This window comes from Capra hircus, chromosome 2 (genome assembly GCF_001704415.2).
Source record: "Capra hircus breed San Clemente chromosome 2, ASM170441v1, whole genome shotgun sequence".
NCBI classification, from domain to species: Eukaryota; Metazoa; Chordata; class Mammalia; order Artiodactyla; family Bovidae; genus Capra; species Capra hircus.
The window spans coordinates 46963720-46982072 of record NC_030809.1 but is presented as its reverse complement, the minus strand read 5'-3'; the positions used below and the strand labels follow the sequence as shown (position 1 = coordinate 46982072).

The following is an 18353-nucleotide window of genomic DNA, read 5'->3' as shown; positions in this document are numbered from 1 at the left end:
CTCCTAGACAAATTAAACAAATTTCATTTATGAACAAATATCTTATACCTGTTCTTTGATATCATATATCTTCTGTCCTAGCATTAGTTTCTATTTTGTTAATATGGACTAACTAAACATAATCTGACCAGAAGTTCAGGGAATACCTTTCAACATATTCCTCCTTTTATACTAGTTTTGTTTTCTGTTAAACTTACTCAATTTCCTGGAAATAGAACAATCTTCCTAAGTTTCTACATATATTATAATTGCATTTCAGGCAAGGTCTTGGAACCAGATAGCACACTCACATTCTGATATCTGCAGTCAGAGTTTAGAGTGCTAATTGAATTAAAAATTATTATCATTCAAAATTGGAGAAGGAAATGGCAACCCGCGCCAATACTCTTGCCTGGAAAATCCCTTGGACAGAGGAGCCTGGTAGGCCACAGTCCATAGAGTCACAAAGAGTCAGACACAACTGAGTGACTAACACACACACACACACACATCATTCAAAATGGGACTTCCCAGCTGGCGCTAGTGGTGAAGAACCTGCCTGCCAAGGCAGGAGATGCAAGAGACCAGGGTTTGATCCCTGAGTCAGGAAGATCCCATTGAAGAGGGCAACTCACTCCAGTATTCTTGCTTGGAGAATCCCACGGACATGGGAGCCTGGTGGGCCACAGTCCACGGGGTCTCAAAGAGTCAGACATGACTAAAGTGACTTAGCACACATGGTTCAAAATAGACCTGCAAGCAGCCCCACAGTGCATAACTTTTCTGACTGTTCTTCCTGCTTCATGTATGAACAAATATGGAATCTTTATTCGTAAGAAACAAATACAGAGAATGGGATGCTAATCCAGCTTTGCAACATTTGGTACAGTTTGTCTCACAAAAGAATCTGAGAGGCGCACAGCCTGGCGCAGATAAACTCTCTTTTCAGTTTCACTTGCCAGGGTCGCTCACATGGAAAAAAGCTTTAGGAAAGGAAACAGGTTACTATCCCCATGCCTCCCCACCCTCAGCTGGAGTGAGGCCCCCACATTCTCCATCCTGGAAGTTTTTATTATAAAGTGACCCTGATGAGATGCCCAGATGCTCAGTAACTGATGGACTGTCATCAAATCCAACTGTATTTAAATACAGCACCATGCTTGTCCTTCTTGAAATTTTCACCTTGTCAAGATTAAGGTCTCATTTTAAAAAACTCATCGATTGCTGAGATATCATTTTGGATGGGAGTCAATAGGAAAACTTGTTTAAAGATCACTGAAAATCAGAAATAATCACTAGGAATCACTTATGAGGCACACTAAAAGCACACTTTCTGAGTGGCTTAAAAAGCTCCAAACAGGACTTCCCTGGTGGCTCACTGGTCAAGAATCTTCCTGCCAGTGCAGGAGACAGGGACTCGATCCCTGATCCAGGCAGATCCCACATGCCCTGGAGCAGCTACGCCCCCGTGCCACCACTATTGAGCCTGTACCCTAGAGCTGGGGAACCGGCACGACCGAGCCCGAGCCCACGTGCTGCAGCTGCTGCAGTCCTGGAGCCCTGGAGCCCGTGCTCTGCAGCAAGAGAAGCCACTGCAAGAAGCCTGCACACCACACCTGGAGAGTAGCCTCCACTGGCTGCAACCAGAGAAAAGTCCCTGAGGCAACGAAGACCCAGTACAGCCGAAAATAAATAAACTAATTAAATTATGTCTATAAAAAAACCTCCAAGCAGTTTTAGTATAATTAAAGTTTAATAGTAACAGTTTCAAAATTGTCTGTAAACACAGGTTCTTCAGAATTACCCTCTAAAAGCTCATGGTTCAAATTGCAAATAGAATTTATGTCCAAATATAAAAATTAGAAGAATAATTGAATATTGCAGTTGAAAGTAGTAAACAACTCACCCCCTTTCTCTGATTTAAAAGAACCATCTTCAACATTTTTTAAATTTAATTTTTATCCGGAATTCTGAAGTTGAGCTGTAAGTAAGAACTACCCTAATAATTCTTAGCCACGGGTGTGACTTAGGAAGTAACCTAGTGAAAGTGACTTCCTAAAGTTCTTCGAAAGGAAAATACTATGAAACATTAATTCTCTGGGCAAATTAGAAAAAGATCACCCTAGTTAGTAAAAAGTCTGAATTATAGCTTACTTTTAAATGCAGTCTTACTATTTCAAGTACATGTAATACAAAAAGCCTTCGAGGGGCATTGAATTGGAAACTCTGAATGGATAGGAATAATTAGTCTTTTTAAACATTAGTCAAAGCAATATGGCCTTCTGCTTATCTAACAGTGACAGTAGACTCAATAATTGGGGCCCTACTAATTTGAAATTTGTTATAAAGACTAGCCTGAAGTTTATCTTTGTTTAGCCAACACACTCATTGTAGAGAACTATTAGTATAATGAAATGGTGTGAGAATGCTTAAAATTGTTGAAAGAATACATTTAAGAGCTACTCTTTAGAAATACCTATTTAAATAAAAACAACTGGTCTGCTCATTACCAATAACTTGTTGAAATTACCCCCAGCAGTTTGGAGTGAGTGTGTGAGTGCATGCTAAGTCGCTTCAGTTGTGTCTAACTCTGTGACGCTATGGACTGTAGCCCACCAGGCTCCTCTGTCTGTGGGATTCTCCAGGCAAAAATACTGGAGTAGGTTGCCATGCCCTCCTCCAGGAGATCTCCCTGACACAGTGATTGAACCCAAGTCTCTAACATCTCCTGCATTAGCAGGTGGGTTCTTTACCACTAGCACCTTGGAGTGAGTGAAGAAACTTAGATTACATGAAGATACTTATTGTAGCTGACCGCTGGTTAAGCATTTCTTTTAAAATATTTTTTAATTTAATCAAGTTAGACTTTTCCTCTGCATCTGGGCGATGCCACATATGCACGTGAAGAGTATTTCAGAACCTGGGACTCAACTTGTTGTTTAATGAGCTTCTTTTGTTTCAAAGTGGAACCTTGCAAAGACTACATCCAGTCCTTATCCACAGTGACATGAGCAAAACTAACATCGGATCATCTGTCCTTCTTGTCACCCTGCAGGTTGTGAACATAATGAGTAGAGGCAGAAAATGAGCAGAAATAGCCAAACAAAAAGTTAGGATTCACATGGTTAATAATATTCAAAATCCCATGTTTGGCCTAGAAGATTATAGGTATTTTGATTCATATATAAAACAGAACAATTTTAATTCTACCTATGGCAATGAAGCTATCAGAAAATTCTCAAGATATATTTCATTTTCTCTAAGACAACATAATGATAAAACAAGTAAGCTTCATGTAGTGGGGCTTAATACTTTGATAAAACCAAGATCATGCAGTGAATTAAATGAAAATCTGGAAATAAAAAATGAAACTGGCATTTTTATTAAGGTAGGATGTATCAAAACAAATGAAAAAGCCAGGGGAAAAAAAATCGCTACCAGGATGGAAAGACAGAGATGAATTTTGTGTGGTGTTTTATTATGTGAATACATGTTGAAGATTCTTTGTCTTTGTCTAGGCAGTGCAATTCAAGTTCTAAAAGAATGGAATATGACAGGAAAAAAGAAGGTAAGATTGATATGGATTGTAAATTAGTAACATCTTCCATCAGAATCTTCGTGGTTGTTATCATTTTAACAAGGGTGCCAATTTTGTGCTTCTTTCAAATATGTTAATATGTATACCCAGGAAGCTTCCAGATTCATGACTTTCTTAAATTAAAAGCCACCCTCCCTACTAATGCCCTTGTTTTCTGTTCAAGTGTTTTTAACCACCAGGTGTGCTTTAGAAGTCCCAGAGTTTTTCTTTTTAAGTATTAAGGCAAGCCCAACCAGAGAATTCAAAGGATTCTAGATGTTAACTTGCCTGAACGTATCCCACAGCACAAAGGAAAACATTAAGGAGCTTTTTAAAGATACTTGAAAAGCTCTAAATACATTTTCACATGTTTTTCCAGCCGAGAGAATCTGTCCAGGGCTGCCCCCAGAAACATTTTTCCTGAATTCTAATAAGCTAGATTTTTAATAAAGGACGTACTTTAAAGCCATAGTAAGTAACGGACCTGTTTTCCTTTCTTTCGAACCCTGGCAGACTGACTGCTCCTTGTGAGCAGAGGGGAGATTTTAAGCTGCCCCATTCAAGTTATTTTTCTTTCTTGCCTAGTCACACCGTTCCGACCTCTGGGCACACGTGTGGTGTGCTGTACACATACTGGCCTTCCTGGTCTTGTGAGCATTTATGGGTACTCACTGGCTCCTTGGAGGTGGAACTTCTTGTTCTAGGCCTGTCATCTGTTTCATTACTTTGACAAAAAGTCTGCTTCTCTTTCCCAAGTAACTTCCCCAAGGGGAATCCCAGCATATACTCTTCCCACTGAGGGAGGATCACCGGCCCGAGGAATAGGTTTTGACAAATGCACGCATGAAAGCAGTATTACTTTCATAAATTCCCAAGATTATTGAAATTACTGGAATGATCCTTTCCTCCTTTTTCTCCTCCTCGCTTCTTGGAGAACTGGGAGAATTACGAGGTTTTTTGTTCAACATTTGTGTGCCACCATCTTTGACAATGTCTGCTTATCTTTAATCATAGCTTCCCAGACTTCTGTATGAAATGAAGATGGTTTGCAAGTGATTGAAAGGCAGTATTTATACTTACATGGAGAAATTTGAGATGTGTGGATTGGGTTTTAAATTTCTCTGATGTGGAAAAAAAAAAGAGCAGAGAGCAGCTGCAGACCCAACTCATTACCAAACCTTCTTCTTAGAGGTTAAATGGGAAGATGGTCTCCCCAGCATAGGAGACCCAGGGCTCCTGTGGGAATGGTGCCCCTGAGCCTTCCCTTCACCCAGTCATTGCACTTCTCTCCCCTGGAGGAGCCCTTACACAGAGCCATGCTTGCGGTTTCAAAGGAAAAGAAAGGGAATGGGGAGGAGAATCAAGAGAAAATTGTTTTTTCTTATTTCTTTTCAAACATGTTGCAGAACAAAGCCAGGCTGATGTTTAGCTGGTGGGACACTGATGCCACAGGCAGTCCAGGGTCTGTCCTGACAGGTCCTTTGTCTGTTCTCATTGGCTGAGGCCTGTACCAAGGTCTAAAAAAATTTCAGTTACCTAAAATTCGGGGTAGGGACTTTCCTGGTGGTTCAGTGATGAAAATTCCACACTTTCACTGCAAGGGGCATAGGTTCGATCCCTCTTCGGGGAACTAAGATCCTACATACTGCAAGATGTGGCCAATAAATACATTAATTAAATTACTAAAAGATATAAATAAAAAATGAAATAAAATGCATAGTTGTGTTATTCTGAGCTAAATGTAAGAAAAGTCTTACGGTGCTGTTGAGCTAGCAGCCAAGTATTCCAGGGGCACAGAATTCACGTGGGCCCACGTTGGTTTGGCAATGCTTTCTAGTAGTTCTCCACTCCAGCTTGAATGTTCGTGGGGATGATCCCGGGACTTCCTGGACAGTGTGGCAGCAGTCCAGGGGTGGCCTGGTTGGGGGGTGCCTTTTCAAGACCCAACCTGGACTTTGGGGATTTGACTCCACTTCCTCATTCTGCAAGGAGGTGCCAGCCTCTTCTGTTCCCACCCTCCCCTCAGGTTTCCCTCCTCCCCAGAGGAGCAGAACCTCAGGGTCCTCCCTGCCCTCCTCCCACCCTCATGGTCTCTATAAGAAATGAGAACTCTTCTCCAATAGCACAGTAGCTGAATTCAAGTTCCTCCAGGGTAGTAATCACGAGTTTTCACTCTATGACCATTCAGATATGTAGGCCCTCAATTTGCTCAAATGATATGTCAGCTATTTTAAGCCATTTCCTGCTGTTTTTTGCTTGTAAAGGAAACTTTTTGTTTTCTATGTTTATGAGGTAAAAGTTTATACAACTCATTGTGGGAAAGAAGCTATTTATAGTAACTTGGGCAGTTAATAAAGACATCAGTGTTTTCACCCATTTTATTTGAAGAGTCAGAAAACAAAAAAAAAGCAAAAGGATAACATATCTTATTTTGCTTTCTCGGATTCACATTCTATTTCAAGGTGCTTGTGCGCTGCATAATATTCATTTCTCATTTGTTTCTCATTCTAGAACAATAAGAGAAAAAGAAGCAAGTCCAAGCAGCATCAAGGCAACAAAGATGCTAAAGACAAGGCAGAGAGGCCCGAGGCAGGGCCCGTGCAGCCACCACCACCCCAGATACAGAATGGCCACATCAACGGCTGCGAGAAGGACAGCTCATCCACCGATTCCGCCAGTGAAAAACCAGCCCTTCCCCCTCGTGAGAAAAAGATCTCAGTACTCGAGGAGCCTTCAAAGGCACTCCGTGGGGTCACAGGTCAGTTATTCTTCAGTAAAGTTGCTTAGGAAGACATAGAAGAAAAGGATGGCAGGGGACCCACTGGGGCCGTCACTGCTACGGTTGTTGGTGGTGAAAGGAAAAGATTGTCCTGCAACATTGTGCATATATTCAAATGGTCTTTAGGCAGGATGGTAGGGGCCGGGAGGAAAGTCACAGGCCCAGAGAAGACGTGTCTAATCCAGCCCTGCAAAAGTCAGAGGATTGTTTTAATCTAAAAAATATAGTTCTAGTCTCTGTTGGAATCATCAGGAAAATAGAAATTCCAGCTTGAAGAAATTTTTCTTTCTAAAGGCACTTTGGCTAGGAAAAGGGAGGGATAATTGGTGACCAAAGGAAATGTTATTAAAGGGTAGGCCAAATTATTTTATCTCCTGGTATTTTATATCGTGCAATAGAATATAATCTTCCAGGCTGTTAGAATCTGGAATATTCTTTATTTGTGCTACAGCTATATAGTCATCACTCAATGAAAGGCTGCTTCTTAATCAACCGTATGACCTTAAGGGCATCATTTCATCTCTAGTGTCCCATTTCCTTTCTGTAAAATATGGCAGCTGTACAGGATTCTACTAGATCTGTGATCTTCAATACTGTTTGGCCCAAAGCTCCATTTTTATGTCAAGTCCTAAAGTAAAATTCATAGATAATATAAATCTACCTAGAAACAGAACATCAATAATATAAAAATATAAGAAGTTCAAGAATAGCTAAAATAGAAGGCTTAATAAAATGGTCAGATGTTCATACCGTACACTTATCACGAATCGCTTTACACTTACAGGAAGGGAGACAGTAGTCAACTGGATAACATGAATACTGTTTCTTTATATTCAACATGTGAAGTAAAAACTAAATAAGTATATTTTAATGTAGACGTGGGGTCACTGGGAAAGCAGCTGCTACAAATGCAGACTGAAAATTGCTAATTATCCACTCAAATACTGTGACTGCCCTTGTGGTTGGCCATGGAATTTTCCAAATGGTGAAAAACTCTTGGTAAAGTTATAAACACCAGAGAGTACAGTTTTCTCTTAATGTATATAGTAGTTGAACCCTGGAGATCCAAGTAAATCTTGTAAATCCATAGGAAGACTGTACAAAAAATACTTTAAGTTTATATGTCACGTGTCTGGGAAGACATGAGAAAATTCAGGTCACTGGGCAGTTCTTCGTTGTGTGGGATTCCTGTGATTGTGAGTCATCTAGCATCCTGCCCCCAACACCCACCCATACAAAATTACTTAGATAAATTTTAAAAGTTTTTCAAAACATCTCCTAAAATAAACCAAAGATGAATAAAACAGGGGCTTAAAAAGCAGAGACATCACTTTTCAGACAAAGATTCGTATAGTCAAAGCTATGGTTTTTCCAGTAGTCATGTATGAATGGGACCATTGAACCATAAAGAAGGCTGAGTGCCAAAGAATTGATGATTTTGAACTGTAGTGTTGGAGAAGACTTTGAGAGTGCCTTGGACTGCAGGGAGATCAAATCAGCCAATTCTAAGGGAAATTAATCCTGAATATTGATTGGAAAGACTGATGCTAAAGCTGAAGCTCCAGTACTTTGGCCACCTGATGCAAAGAGCTGACTAAAATTGGAAAAGACCCTGAAAGATTGAGGACGGGAGGAGAAGGGGGTGACAGAGGATGAGATGGTTGGATGACATCACTGATTCAATGGACATAAGTTTGAGCAAACTCTGGGAGATAGTGAAGGACAGGGAAGCCTGGCATGCTGCAATCCTTGGGGTCACAAAAAGTCGGACATGACTTAGCAACTGAACAACAACGTACGGGGAGAGTTTAGTCAAGCAGAAGAGACAGGTGCAAACAGAAAATCACATGATAACCGGTTCTAAATCAGGGATTACCATGAGGAAGCATGAAATAACTGACACTGTGTAACACATTAAGAAGTTTTCTAATTGCTCACAAAGCTCTACTTTTCTTCCATAAACATTACCTAACAACACTATTAATAGTGCCATAATTCAGAAAATCCTTACTACACAATGATATCTTATAACAAACAACAAAAATAACCTATTTCTCTTTAGAATCTGGGTGTTCCAGTCATCTTTTAATTCAGCTTTTCCTCTGCCTACAATTTTGAGAATGTTTTGATTTATGGTCAGGGCAAGAGAAAGAAATTAAATAATCGAATGGCACATTCCCAACTTTGCCTGTGATTGCTTTCACACGAATTACTTTCAAAATCTAATTACTCAGGTTGCTGTTGTGATATCAATCATACATTAAAAGCCCAGCACATATATTTGTTCATTTACTTATAATTTATACCTTCTTCCTAAAACAATTTCAGTAACTCTATCAAGTATATGACATTAGAGCAAATGCAGTATTGAAGCGCTTCACTTCACAGTGGAGAGCTGCCTTGAAAGTTAAATACCCAGCAGATGAGTTCTCTGTACAAGGGGGCTTTTGTGAACCCTGTCATGAAACTGTTGGCAAAGAATACTTTATTGCACAAAGAACCATCCCAAGATCCCTCAGCTTTGTAAGTTTAGCATGAAGTCATTAAGGTATATCAGTATTATTTGTTAATAATTAATAAAACAAATATATTACTCATGTAAATCTTTCTGTTAAAGAATAAATGACGACAGTGGAAGGTTATCAGAAGTTTTTGCAAAAGGAAGGGAATTCTTTTGGTTGACCATTAACTTCACCAACAGCTTGTGATCATAAATTTCAAAATGAATTTATAGCTAGTTAAGTTTCTTTGCAAAGATAATGAAGATTAATCAGGAGGTTGATGCCAAAACTATCAAATGACTTCTGAAGTGCTTTGTTCAATTTTTCAGAAATCCTAAGATCTCTGCTAAATATTTTACAGATGAGTGTCGGATCTTGCATATTACTGCACCCCATTTGGAGTAGACCTTTGAAACTGGGCAGGATGGGAAAGATCCCTTAATCCCCTCACTTTATAGCTGAGTAGATCAAGGCCCCAGGGTCGAAAAGCTGAGAAGATCTATGCCCCAGGGGTAACTCTGTCTGGTTAGCAAAAGCCTGACTCAAATCCATGCAATTTTATGCATGCATTAGAGAGTTATTACTAAAACCACAGGCTCCATAACTCCTGAAAGATGTATATAATTGAAAAATTAGGGAAAAGTAATCATAACAAAACCAGATAATTATATTCTGTACTTGAGTGAGTTCAAAGTATGAGCCTTAAAGAAATCTCCAGTCTGCTGGTGGCGGAACATTTATCAAGCTTTCCAGTGATGAAACTGGCTCAGGGAAGCTTGCCCTGAATGCCCAGTTGGGCAGCAGGCTGTGAACATGTGGAAAGCGTGTTTTATCTTTTATAACACCTTGACATTCAAGATCTCTCTTTCTAAAGGTTTTAAAAAGGATCATTTGCTGGCAGGGGAAAAGTTAGCCTTAAGATATGTGCAGGTGGTTCCGGGGTGTTAGTGTGACTTCCCACATGAAAAATAACCACCAAAGGCATCATCATTTCAGGCTGTAAATATAGTACTGTCGAGTGGGACAATGCTGCAAGTCAGCGTATAGCTCTGAAGTTGGGGAGTTTGATTTAAACTTAGTACAAAATTACTTTTTTAAGCCTTGGAGTAGTTTTTTCTGTATTTCAGAATTTTTAATAACCACTCAAATTAGATCTTTTACATAATGCAATCAAGATTATCTGCATCTAAGTACAAAGTCAGACAAGGAGTAGATCAAGATTTATTTTCACAGAAGTAATGCCAAGGGTCATTTTTATTTCTAAGGCTCTATCTAAATGGTTAAAGTGCATTATGACCTTAGGTTTCATTTTTCCCAGATGTGGCTCCTACTCTGTTTTCCCTAAGGGTCAGATTGCTGAAATGTCCATATGCTTATCACCGCATGGGCTAGGATAGGAATTCAGATTCCTCTGCTGTCCTTTTCCCCCTGGACACAATTCCCATCCAATAGGAAAGAAGCAGGATTGTGGGCTACCAATTGGCTCCATTGAGATAAGCTTGGGGGCGGGGCTTTCCTTGTCTTCAGCTCCTCTTCCCAGCAGGCTTCCTTTATTTCCTCTCATCTTGTAAAGCATCTTGGGGAGCCAGCTCTTCTGTTACCTGTTACTAGTTTCTAACAGAAGGCCCCATGCTGTGTTCACTGACCTCCAGGGTCTGGGCTTCTGCCCTGTGTGGGAGAACAGGGGCAGCCTCATCCTTTTACCTTTGCCAGGCAGATTCTGCATGTGGCTTGCCTCTGGGACAGAACCGCTTTCTTATTCTCTAAGTGAACTGAAGCAAATGTGAGAGAAAGGGTCCTGTTATTTTAGAATGTTGGCTGCCTGTCCCTCATTTGTGCTTCATATAAAAAAGAAGAAAACAACAACAGACTATTTTACAATATTTTTGTGGTGTGGGGTTCCCTATAAGATTTCCAAGCAGATTTTTTAATCCTGTTGTTGGCCCTAGCTCCAAGATTATCTCCTCTCCTTTTCTAAACCCTATATTGGACCAGAGGATTAGAAAAGATCAACAAGAAGAAAGCAGCTTGCTGAGAACTTTAATAGAAAAGCCAAATGTGTGTATTCCAGGATTTCAGCCGTTCCAGCTCTCAGATGGAAGTAACATAATATCATTGCTAAGAAGCAGGGTTTAGCATTAAACATGTTTGGATTCAAATCTTGGGCTCGTCACTTACTAGTTGTGTGACCCCTTCCGTGTCTCACCTGCAAAATATTCTGCAATTGTGATGAGGAGTAAATGAGATAAATAAAGTGATTAGCACAGTATTCGACACAGAGTAAACCCTGAAGTCATTTCTTTATCTATATAGGAAATATTTTAAGCATCTAACATGTGCCAGAGATTCTTCTAGATGAAGTGAACAAAATAAAAAAGTTTTTGCCTTCCTGGAGTTTATGTTCTTTTGTGGGAATGGGGAGAAGAGAAGCACAGTAAACCAGAATCCACCAAAATGTGTATGTGAAAGTGTTAGTCGCTTAGTGGTGTCCAACTCTTTGTGACCCCATGGACTGCAACCTACCAGGCTCCTCTGTCCATGGAATTCTCCAGGCAAGGATGCTGGAGTGGGTTACCATTTCCTTCTCCAGAGGATCTTCTGACCCAGGGATCATGCCTGGGTCTCTTGCATTGCTAGCTGATTCTTTACCATCTGAGCCGCCAGGGAAGTTTAAATGTTTATAGATTATAGTAAATGTTGTGAAGGCAGCAAGTAGGAGAGAGGCTGGGGCAGGAGGAGGGGTGTGTGTAGCAACTTCAGATAAGGCCCTGTGTGAATGGGTGAAGGAAGAGGATATGTGGATGCTGAGGGAGCCCCCGTTCACGTTCCCTGACATCAGGCTGTCTTGGTCTAAAAAGCCAATGTTTTATTTAAACCTTACTTAAGGATTATTTTAGCTAAAGCCCTTGTAGCATTGTAACCATTGGTTTTTAATTAAAGATATAGTGCTTTGTTAGGCTATATAGCTGACATTAAGTACAGTCATGTGAACAGGCATTTTGAAGCATATAGTTTAAAGCACATTTATCATTATTCGCACTCTTTTATTTTGGCATCTAATGCTTTAGTGTTAACTCCCGTTTGTAGCTGTGTGTTGTTCAGTGTCAAACTCAGCTTCCAGCAGCATGGTGTCTGATTAGTTCAGGTAATGTTAGAGGCAGCCTTACATTGTGTTTTCCGTGTCTTAGACCTCTGCTTCCTTGCTCTGCGTGTGATAAAGCAGGAGACAGAAACAGACACAGGACGTAGTGACATAAGGACACGGGATATATAAACCCCCTCGGGCATTTTCCCGTCACCTGGAGAGAGTGGACTCCAGAGCCCTCTCCCTTCTCTTTCTCATTTGAAAACTACTTTTGCTGCATCTCTACAGCAAAAATTCAAACCATCTTCATCTCTGAATAGCTGATACCTTCCCAACTTCCCACTCAAACCTTGTTAGTTACAAGGTTTCAGTTATAAACAGACTTAATTAAATGGAATGCACTCCTTGCAAAGAGCAAAATGCCTTCCATTAATTTTTTGGACTGCAAGGAGATCCAACCAGTCCATCCTAAAGGAAATCAGTCCTGAATATTCATCAGAAGGACTGATGCTGAAGCTGAAACTCCAAAACTTTGGCCACCTGATGCAAAGAACTGACCCATTTGAAAAGACCCTGATGCTGGGAAAGATCGAAGGGAGGAGGAGAAGGGGACAACAGAGGATGAGATGGTTGGATGGTGTCACCGACTCAATGGACGTGAGTTTGGGTAAACTCCGGGAGTTGGTGATGGACAGGGAGGCCTGGCATGCTACAGTCCATGGGGTCGCAAAGAGTCAGACAGGGCTGAGCAACTGAACTGAATTGAATTGAAACCTTTAAGTGTATTAGTGATATTTAAGACCTTGTAAAGACAATATAAATTAAAAGACTGGTTTCCAGTCAGAATGTTCCCAGCTTGATCTGAGCCAATCCAGTTTTACAGAATGGACTAAACCCATCTAAGTCTTTGTTCCAAAGTTATTGGCTCCTCTGAATTTCTGTTAATTGCCCTGTCACGTAGTGATAGAAGAATGATGTAAGATGCAAATTAAGGTATACAATAATTGTAATGTGAAAAGAGTTGCCTTGGGGTTTCATCACTATAACATCTTAAGAAAATTATCTTTACTCACTGTCTCCATGTCTTTACCTCTCTCTCGCTTATCAATTTTTTAAGATCCCATCACTCCAAAGAAATTGCCCCCACTGAGTTTACCATTGGCCTCCATGTATTGAATCTAGCATACATTTTCCCAATCCTTAAGTTACCTTTTCCTTGCAGGACTATTGACCACTCTTTCCTCAACCATCATGGTATCTATGACCTGATACTTTTCCTGATTTCTCCCCTCCATCTTCATTGCTTCTGTGTTTCCTTTGAGGGTTCTTCTCCTCTAACTGGCTGTTAATTGTTGAGGTTCATCACGGCTGGGTTAGTTCCAAGTCCTTTCTCACATAAAGCTCTCTCTTAGATCATCTCAGTCGTGCTGTAACTTGGATTGTGTATGCTGGCTCACAAACTCCTCATCCCAGTTGAGGCTACTCTCTGAGCTTAGACTCCTGCTTGATATTTTCACTTTGATATTTCAAAGCACTCTAACATCATGCTCAAAACAAACTCCTGATCTCCCTTCCCAGTCTTAGCCTTTTGATCTTAGTGTACCATCCATCCATCCTGAAGCAAGACAGAAATCTAGGCATCAGTCAAGACATCTTCCTCTCCCCTGATACTCAATTGATCACCAAGTCCTATTGGTTTTCTTTTTCAAATATTCCTGGCATCCATCCATTTCTCACTATCTTGATCTCTACGTTCCCATCCAAACCATCTTCTCTTGTCTCTGCTGCTATAGTAATCCACTCCTCAATCACCTGGCATTCATTCTGTTCCCCTCTAAATCATTCTCTATCCTGTAATCTCTTCAGATAACACATATTTGGACTTTTAAAGATAAAGACCGAAAGTCTTACTCTGGCCTATAAGTGAAAGTGAAGTCGCTCAGTCGTGTCCGACTCTTTGCAGTCCCATGGACTGTAGTCTATCAGGCTTCTCTGTCCATGGGATTTTCCAGGCAAGAGTACTAGAGTGACTTGCCATTTCCTGCATATTCTGGCCCTTGGGTCCCATTCCAGCCTCATGATCTGGTGTGTTGATTCTTGCTCTTTGCTTCAGCCATACTGGTCTCCTCTTAGTCCCACATAGGGGCTGTGTACATCAGTCAGGTTTAAGTCAGGAGACAGAAGCCACACTGGTTATTTGAATAGGTGGAATGTAATAGCAAGAACTGCTAACTAAAACAGTAGGAGGTGGCTAACTACTAATTGGTAAGTGAGGACTCTCAGGGGTCTAGGCTTGTCAAGAGAACAGTTACTGTTTCCAAGAAGGCTGGACAATAAAGGAGGTAGGACTGGGAGATTCCCCTGGTCTAAAACTAGATTCTGGCCTCATCGAATAAAGTGTGTTGTTACCAGTTGTTTGTTGTTGTTCGGTCGCTCAGTCGTGTCTGACTCTTGGCAACCCCATGGACTGCAGCACGCCAGGCTTCCCTGTCCTTCACTGTCTCCCGGAATTTGCTCAGACTCATGCCCATTGAGTTGGTGATGCCATCCAACCATCTCACCCTCTGTCATCCCCTTCTCCTCCTGCCCTCCATCTTTCCTAGCATCAGGGTCTTTTCCAATGAGTTGGCTCTTTCCATCCGGTGGCCAAAGTTCTGAAGCTCCAGCTGCAGAATCAGTCCTTCCAGTAAATAGTCATGACTACCAGAGGAACATGCTCGCAGCCTTGTGGTGACAAAAGATCTTGGCATAAGGCCTGGGCCGAGCTGTCCTATAGAAGAAGCCTACCATTTCCGGAGAGTGTAGATGGACTGGAACTGCTCAAAGCCCTTGCTGCCGGGGGAAGTCGGAACGTGGCATGAGCGTGCATCCGGAACTCCTCTGCATGGCTGCTGGCTCCTGTAGGGAATAATAACAATGATGAAGGACCAAAACCAGAAGTGTATTTCTGCCCTCATCACCTTGCAGGGGACTCTTTGTTGCCCTCTACTAACAAAGATAATAATCTACCAATTGGCAAAAGAAAATTGTTTACAGGGTCCACTGCTAGTTATCACAAAGTAGGGCAAACAAGGGTAGATTTAGAGTCAAGAGATAATAACTGCTTCAAACACTCTCTGCCTGGAATGCAGCTTTCTTCCCTCCTCGTCTGATTAGCTTTCTATGTGATTTCAGGTGAGCTTAGTTGTTTCTTCTGTGGAGGATTCATTCTTGATATCCCTAAGTCACATACATGCCAAGTGTAGGTTTCAGGACTGTGCACTTTCGTTTCCATAAAACTTATCAGAGTTGTAATTCTGCATGTGTTTGTGTGGTGGTGTGGTTTGTGTGTCTTCCTTTGAGGCTGCAAGTTCTATGAGATGGAAACCACAGATGTCTTTTACCACTGTTGTGTTTTTGGTGTCTAGAACAACAACTGGACATAATAAGCACTCAAGCCTTTTTCATGATTTGTACTGAGTTATTAATATAAATAAATGGATATGTAAAGGTTAATTTGGGGCTTCTCTGGTGGCTCAGATGGTGGAGACTCTCTGTCTGCACTGCGGGAGACTTGGGTTCAATCCCTGGGTCGGAAAGATCTCCTGGAGGAGGGCATGGCAACCCACTCCGGTATTCTTGCCTGAATTTAAAATGTTTGAGTTCTGATGCTGCTTTTAAAAGATAATTGTGGATTTTGTATTTCCAGTTTTAAAAGACATTTATATTAATTGAAGAGATGTGAAAAATACAGTAAGGTTTAGGGGGGGAAAAGCCTACCTCCTAGAAACAACCACGGTTAAATTTCATTTCAGAATGTTTTAGATTTACAGATATATAGGGGTCATTTTTACAAATGTAATGTAGTGTGTGAACTTTTGTATCTTGCTTTTTACTTAACATGACATTATAAACGTTACCTCATATCATTTTGTTCTTTAAAAACATGACCTTAATAGCTGTGCTGTGTTTTTATGAACTTGCCATTTATTTTAATTATTTCCAAACTGTTGTCCAAATACATTGTTTCCCCTTGCTATTATAAGCAATGCTGTAATGAACATTTTTTGTATATAAATCTTTATGAACAATCTTTTTCTTGACATACTTTCTTAGAAGTGGAATTATTGAGTTCAAAGGGTATGAATATTTTTAAAATTCTTAATATATTGCTGTCCAAAAAGATTGCACTAATCTCATTGTTTTATTTAGAAAATTGATTAATAAGAAAATGGAGCATTTTGCCATGTTTAATTTCCATTTGCATTTCTTCTTTTGTGAATATTTAAGAATACTAAGATCAGTGGTCAAAAATCTACCAATTACTTTATCACTGGTTATCAGAAAACACTATTGTATTCACACAAGTACTTTTAAGAGAATAGTAATGCTTTAAGTAACACAGACATTAGGAATTTTAGGCATTATTTTATAATAGCAAAATTATATTTTATCAAAGTTTTTTTCTTGATAGAACCACTTATAATACTAAGTTAATCATGAGATGCTGTGATTTACTAAAATTACATTTGTATGGGAGACTATGAAGTCACCTTAACTCAGTGCGTTAAAATAATTATTTTAGAACTACTCTATAATGAATATATCCTTTAATATTTATTTTATTTTTTTAACTGTGCTGGGTCTTAGTTGCAGCATGTTGGATCTAGTTTCCCCACTAGGGATTGAACCCATGTTTCCTGCAGTGGAAGCAAGGAGTCTTAGTCACTGGACCATCAGGGAAGTTCCTTAATACATCCTTTAAATTTAGACTTGAATTCTGTGTATACTTCCTTCAGTCTACCTTTAAGTACAAAAGGCTTTCACCAAAAAGCTAAAGAGACAAGGGAGTTTTCAGAGACTTTCAAATCTGAACACATACATAGTTGTACATATATTATGAAAATCTTTGGATCTAAGTTTATATATTTCTCCCCAAAAGAAGGTTTGTTTTCTTTGATACTGTTAATAGAAAACAACCAACTCTGTTCATGTTTTACTCTGTAAAATAAATCAAGGACAAGTCAAATATGTAAGTAGACACTAAGATTTAGTAACTGGAAAATAGATAGTTCTCAGTATTGACAAGAGTTAAGTGTAAGTGCAATTACATGCACTACAGTCGAGTGTCAGTGGGTCTAAGTGACTAGAAAATAATTTGGCAAAGCATATCAATAATTTTTTAAGAAAGATAAAGGCAAGAATTTATGTCTTCTTCATCACAAACCCTGCTAAATTATAGTAAAGGAATTTTTAAATATGGAAATGCACAATGATGAAGGAAAGGGAAAAGACAGCCCCAGTTTCTAGAGGAAGAAAAGCAGATGGGAGAGGACTGATGAAGCAGAATGTGGGAAGTTGCAGCGTAGACTTCAGAGGGAGGGAGCTTTGGCAGGAAGGATGCTGACTGCCTGGCAGAAAATGGGGAAATGCTAGATCTAGAGTTGGCTTTTAGGATGGGGGACAAGCCTAGAAAGAGAGGCATAAAGCAGGGTAATTAAATAAAGATATTTTAAGGAACAGTCCACTATTCCCTTACCTACTTCCATTCCAGTTTGTTTTTTAAGATGTCTAACATTTACCTTCAAGGTGAAAAGGGAGGGGTGGGAGTAGGGAGAGCAGAAAGTGATAGGCTAGTATTTTAATGACCGTTGGAATAAAATCCAAAATTCTTCACAAGAAAATAACAAAATCCAGTGTTTCTCAAAGTGTCATCCACAATATTCAGTGTCCAGTTTAAAGTATTACTATATTACTAGACACTGCAAGAAGAAAATGTGACCTTTAGTGAAGAGAAAGATTAGTCATTAGAAGCAGACCCATAGACAGCCCAGATGTTGAAATCCGCAGACAAGGATTATCAATATGTTTTAAAATTTTGCCCAAAAGAGTGGACTTAATAGGTGAAGGGAGGAGAATTTCAGGAGAGATGGAAAGAATGAAATGACAACCCTGGAACTAATAAGTACAGTATTTGAAGTTTTTGGAAGTCATCAGATGCAACTTGGACAGCAATTTGGCAGCAACTTGGACAATAAAGAGTAAAGGATGGGTGAACTTGAAGACAGGTCAAAAGAAATTATCCAAACTGAAGAAAAGAGAAAACGAAATGGTGACAAAAGAAGCTGAGCCTCAGTGACTCAAGGGACAATTTCAAGCATTCTCATAGATATGTCATTGGAATCTCAGAAGAAAAAAGGAGAGAATGGAGAAACAGGGGGACATATGAAGAAACAATGCCCACAGTCTTTCCAAACTTAACATAAAACAACAACCCACGTATCCAAAGAGCTCATCAAAATCCAAGCAGAGTAAATGATAGAAAATCACACCAAAGTCTGTCACACTCAAACTGCTGAAAGTCAGAAATGAAGATAAAATTTTAAATCAGTCAAAGGATAAAACACACATAACAAACAGGAGACAACAAGAAGAGTAAAGGCTAACTTCTCA

At 39.9% G+C, this 18353-nt stretch overlaps 1 protein-coding gene across 8 annotated transcripts in view; it reads left to right on the top strand.

Annotated features, from left to right (window-relative positions):
* SPATS2L (spermatogenesis associated serine rich 2 like) overlaps positions 1–18353 on the top strand; it is a 184013-nt gene that overhangs the window by 118354 nt on the left and 47306 nt on the right. For all 8 annotated transcript variants that reach the window (XM_018061185.1, XM_018061203.1, XM_018061179.1 and 5 more), the window contains 2 exons: positions 3498–3547; positions 6068–6314. In XM_018061185.1, the coding sequence (XP_017916674.1) occupies positions 3498–3547; positions 6068–6314 (297 nt within the window). The remainder of the gene's footprint in view (positions 1–3497; positions 3548–6067; positions 6315–18353) is intronic.